This window comes from Sinocyclocheilus anshuiensis, unplaced genomic scaffold (genome assembly GCF_001515605.1).
Source record: "Sinocyclocheilus anshuiensis isolate Anshui unplaced genomic scaffold, SAMN03320099.WGS_v1.1 scaffold477, whole genome shotgun sequence".
In the NCBI taxonomy this organism is placed as follows: Eukaryota; Metazoa; Chordata; class Actinopteri; order Cypriniformes; family Cyprinidae; genus Sinocyclocheilus; species Sinocyclocheilus anshuiensis.
Window position 1 is genome coordinate 2378735 of NW_015536549.1, and position 5401 is coordinate 2384135.

The following is a 5401-nucleotide window of genomic DNA, read 5'->3' on the forward strand; positions in this document are numbered from 1 at the left end:
TTGAGACCAGTGTTATTTTGTTATCATTAAGATACTATGAATTTTGATGTATATAGTTTTTATATTCTGTTTTCATTTAAAAAAAAGTTGTAATAGTTTTTGTCATTTTGATCAGTTAATTTTATATATACATTTTCATTAAATTACATTTTTTTTAGTACATCAAGATAAACTAAATGAAAATGAAATCTTTTCTTGGCAGCTATCTGAAATAAAAACAATTTTTTTTATATTAATTTCAGTTAATGTTTATTTCAAGTAACAATTTTTTTATGGTTTTAGTTTTTATTTTACTATAATAATCCTGGTTCAGACTTTTTGTTTTATTTTTTTAATTTTATTTTATTTTGAATAAAAGAACGAAGATACAGATTCTGTACAGGACCATGTGAAAGACTGGATCTAGACAAGATAACCATTTCAAGGCCACATTTATTTTTTCTCATACTTTTTAGCTTTCGCAGTCATTTTCCATACACACGGTCGCACACAAACAGATCTAACTGACTCATCAGCAAAATGCAAATTCAACATCCTCTCAATATGTTACACATAAGTTAGACAAGTCTGTAGAATTTATAAATTTGCAGAAGTCTTTAATTCCCCTGAGAGACATGGGAATGATTGCAGAGCATCTAAAGTTCAACTCATTTCTACTTTTGCTAAAATGACTAATAAGAGATATTGCGGTATAGGGGACACAGGTACACTAACAACCCCTGAAAAAAGACCTGTATTCTGGTATGATGGCATAAAGGAAGGACAAGGTCTGACACTTGTGTTTGGCACAATCTTGCTAGTTTGCTATGTCATTAACACCAAAAAAACTAGGAGTGGAAGCCAGGCCAAAGATTTGAGGTTCAGTAACTTATTCTGTGTCAGAATACAGAAGCTTGGCGACAGCGCTCGAGCCACAGCAGCGAACGGCCTGGACGGCGAACACTAGCAGCTACAGTCAGACTGCTGCGGGGGCGTCGGGTTGTCTGTCAGTCTGGTAGTGGGCGTTCCTGTGGTAACAGTAGGGTCGGCCTCAAGAGTGTCTGACATCTTGTCGCAAATGATGTCCACCAAGCATTCAAAAGTCTGCTTGACGTTGATGTTGTCCTTTGCGCTTGTCTCAAAAAACTCAAATCCTTTTCGGAAAGAGAGATTTTTGGTAAGCAAAGGAAATACACATTGGCTTTCAAAAGTTTGGGGTCTGTAAGATTTTTTAAATGTTTTTTAATGCTCATCAAGGCTTCTATTATGTGATCAAAAATACAGTAAAACAGTTATATTCTGAAATACAGTGTCACATGATCCTTCAGAAATCATTCTGATATGCTGATTTGAAGCTCAAGAGACATCATTATTGATTATTATCGATGTTGAAAACAGTAGCGTTTTTTTATATATATTTGTGGAAACCGTGATACATTTTTTTCCAGGATTCTTTGATAAATAGAAAGTTCAAAAGAACAGAATTTATTTGAAATGTAAATCTTTTGTAATGTTATACATCTTTTCTTTCACTTTTAATGAATTTACTGTGTCTTTGCTGAATAAAAATATTAGTTTCTTTCAAAAAAAATCTTTCTAACCCCAACTGATAGTGTATAATACACTATCATTATATCTCTCTGAGATACACATGCTCAAGTAAGTATTTGCTCAAAATTAAAAATAATATGTTTATAATCTCTGCACAGGAGAGACTTGGTGCTGTATATATATATATATATATATATATATATATATATATATTGGCCAAAATTAGTTGAAAAATATTGCCATATTGTATATCGGTAAACATTATTGTGCATCCCTAATACAGTGTATATCTATATATATCTCACCCAGCTGTTCTGCTAGCACTCTCCCGCTTTCCACAGACACTATCCTCTCCTCCTCCATGTCGCATTTGTTTCCAGCGAGGATCACCTGGGCATTGTCCCAAGAGTATGTTTTAATCTGGGTCGCCCTGACACAAGACCAGACAAAAGTGAGCAGACATCCTCTAGCACAAGATGTGCCAGACTCATACCAAAACTTTTGACAGTTTTATTGTATAAATATGTCATCATGCCACACGGAATCAATGGGAACATCATGTTGAACACACTTCTTCAGATTATGCCCCTCTCTGTTCCTGTTTCTCATCTCTACAGCAGCATGTTCTTTGTGTTCTCTAATCCAGAGATGTTATGGCACTTTATTAGTACAGTGTATTTTGGGGGTATTTGTACTCAAGTCAGAGGCGTCATCATGCCCATTCAAAGTGAGGGGGCACGTGCCCCCTCAGATTTTTGAGCCAAGTGGATTTTGAATGCAGTTTCCAAAAGACAAAAAATAGCCGATTAATATTTTCTATATTTAATACAATCACACCTGCATGATTAGAACGTTCAGCGCGTCATATCATCAGCTGCTAAAGTCTGCGACCAATCACACACGATGCTGTTGAGCTTATGAATGCAATGACCAATCAGAGGTGCTCAGATGAGTCATCGCTAAAATGCCGGTGTTTTCTTCACTTGCTCGCTCGCTGACTGAATACCTCTTTCTGGCGAATTCTCTCATTAGAAACAACAAAGTGCAAATGTGTGTACGAATCTGTAAGATATTAATTTCATAGTGTACACAGCTTCAATGATTTTAATGGGAGTTTTTGAGTGCTTGAACTCTAGACTGTCAGTGAAAATGTTCTTTGATAATGTAAATGTTCTTTGCTCTCTTTCTGTACAATGAAAGTGTTATGAATAGTAGCCTAACTTGCAAATAATGAGTGCGTGACGCCCCTGACTCAAGTGATACTATTTCCTTCAAAAACACACGTAGTATTGTATTTTGCAGGTCATCATGGCTTAAATCTCGTACAAAAAGTATTTTTCATCTTACTAAACTAACAAGATAACATAAGATAAGACGAAAGATAAATCCCGCTCCTGTGTAATTTAGAAAACCGTTAAAATGTTTGTCACACAGCGCTATTGTATGGCTTCAGAAGACTTGAAATACAGTGCACAATTTCCTTTCTGGAAAATCACTGGAACCATGACAGAATTTGCATTTAATTTGTAATAAAATGAAAATGATTGAAATTATACTTTTAAACACTGTGAAAACACCCTCATGTCGTTCCATACTCATATGACTTTCTTTTTTCTGTGGAACACAGAAGAAGATATTTTAAAGGGGTCATATGATGCTGCTAAAAATAACATTATTTTGTGTATTTGGCCTTCACGACATGGCGGCAGCGGCAACAATACTACAGCGAGAATACAAGTTACGCCTTCTTTCTTTGCGTGAACATTTGGGCGGCGTTATGCAAATCTTCCCACATAGTGAGGTAGATATGTGGGGGCGTGTTAGAACGAGCCGTTTTAGGTAGGCGTGGTTAACTCTTAACTTTTATAAAGAATATCTCTTTGGATTTGAGACTTTAGTCTTTGCAACTTTACAGATCTTCTTTATGCACCAAGAGCTTGTAACACTTCAAAGAGAAAGGAAAAATTGAAATCGCATCATATGACCCCTTTAAGAAAAGTAAGATTTTTGTCCATTCATGGGACATCAATAGTAACCAAACTGTTTGGTTACCAATGTTCTTCGACAAGTTTGGAATAACATGAGGGTAAGTTAATTTATTATTACATAATTTTCATTTTTGCATTAATTATCCCTTTAAGTCTGTATCTGCTAGATTAAGAAAAAAAAAACGTTTATTTTTTACTATTAAAACTTAAGTAAAATTAGATTTAAACGCTGTTTTATTCTCATGTTTTGGCTTAGACACTAAAAATCTAGTAAAGTTTTAACACAAACCCATGGTTAAGTAATAATTCTGTACTTTTTATTTAGTTTTTTAAATGTGCTCTACTTTATAAAATGTTCCTGATATGATTCCTGACTTTCATTTATAGATTTTGACTCCAGGATCGACAGGCATGAATGTCTCACGCCATCAGGCAGACGGAAACTACTGGATCACCTCGGCAAACCCACACGGTGGTGATCCTGAAAGCTCATGAATACTTCTGTTGAAAGCAGACGCTCTGGCTGTCATAATGCACAATGTAAGATTTAAAATCCACTTACCAGTCCTGTACGGCAGCAAAAGACTCCTCGTTAGTAATGTCATACATTAGGATGAAGCCCATGGCCCCTCTGTAGTAGGCAGTGGTGATAGTCCTGTACCTTTCCTGCCCGGCTGTGTCCTAATAAATAGGCATTATTCCATGTAGTAAAGTAGTCTAAAAAAGGTGCATACCTACATGTATTATGAATTCAGATTTACAAGAGGTGACTGAGTTAAAGAAATACATCACCAAAAAATGTAAATTTGCTGAAAATTTACTCACCCCCAGGCCATCAAAGATGTAGATGAGTTTGTTTCATCATCAGAACAAATTTAGAGAAATTCAGCATTACATCTCTTGCTCACCAATAGATCCTCTGAATGGGTGCCGTCAGAATGAGAGTCCAAACAGCTGATAAAAACATCACAATAATCCACACAACTCCAATCAATTAACTTCTTGCAAAGCGAAAAGCTGCATGTTTGTAACAAACAAATCCATCATTAAGAGGTTTTTAACTTCAAATCATTGCTTCCAGTTAAAATACGAGTCCTCCATTCATAATATTGCTTTCTCCTGTGAAAAAGGTTAAATGATGGACTGGAGTCGTGTGGATTATGGTGATGCTTTTATCAGCTGTTTGGACTCTCATTCTGACGGTACCCATTCACTGCAAAGGATCCAGTGGTGAGCAAGTGATGTAATGTTAAATCTCTCCAAATCTGTGCCGAAGAAGAAATAAACTCATCTATATCTTGAATGGCCTGAGGGTGAGTACATTTTCAGCCTGTTTTTATTTTATGATGAACTATTCATTTAATTTAGTCTGGGACAGACAGATAGAGTCAATACAACAAATGCGTGAAATGAATGAGCGCTTGAGTCTGAGAACTGATCGAGAAGGCGGTTTGTCAACTCTAAAAGTAGCAGCGCTTTCACTGAAAGACTAAAATAGAAAAGCGTGCCACAATCTGATGAACAGATCAGTTTTCCTGATGCTGACTTAAAGGCTTAGATAAGGTGACAATGGCTTATGTTCTCTTTCCATAAGCCAGTGTTAATCATCAGCCCGTGTGATGTTTACATGGCACCATATGTGATTATCCAACCCTTCAATGCTTTACCAACCATGAAACATTGATGCTGAGTTAAAGGGGTCATATGATGCTGCTGAAAATAACATTATTTTGTGTATTTGGTGTAATGAAATGTGTTTATGCGGTTTAAGGTTCAAAAAACACATTATTTTCCACATACTGTACATTATTGTTTCTCCTCTATGCCCTGCCTTTCTGAAACGCGTCGATTTTTACAAAGCTCATCGGTCTGAAAAGCGAGGT

At 35.9% G+C, this 5401-nt stretch overlaps 1 protein-coding gene across 1 annotated transcript in view; it reads right to left on the reverse strand.

Moving 5' to 3' along the window:
• Positions 1-431: 431 nt before the first annotated feature.
• LOC107700568 (ras-related protein Rab-3C-like) overlaps positions 432-5401 on the reverse strand; it is a 7160-nt gene continuing 2190 nt past the window's right edge. The window contains exons 3-5 of the mRNA XM_016502289.1: positions 4081-4199; positions 1836-1960; positions 432-1133 (exon numbers count right to left, since the gene is read on the reverse strand). Of these exons, the coding sequence (XP_016357775.1) occupies positions 943-1133; positions 1836-1960; positions 4081-4199 (435 nt within the window). The 3' untranslated portion in view covers positions 432-942. The remainder of the gene's footprint in view (positions 1134-1835; positions 1961-4080; positions 4200-5401) is intronic.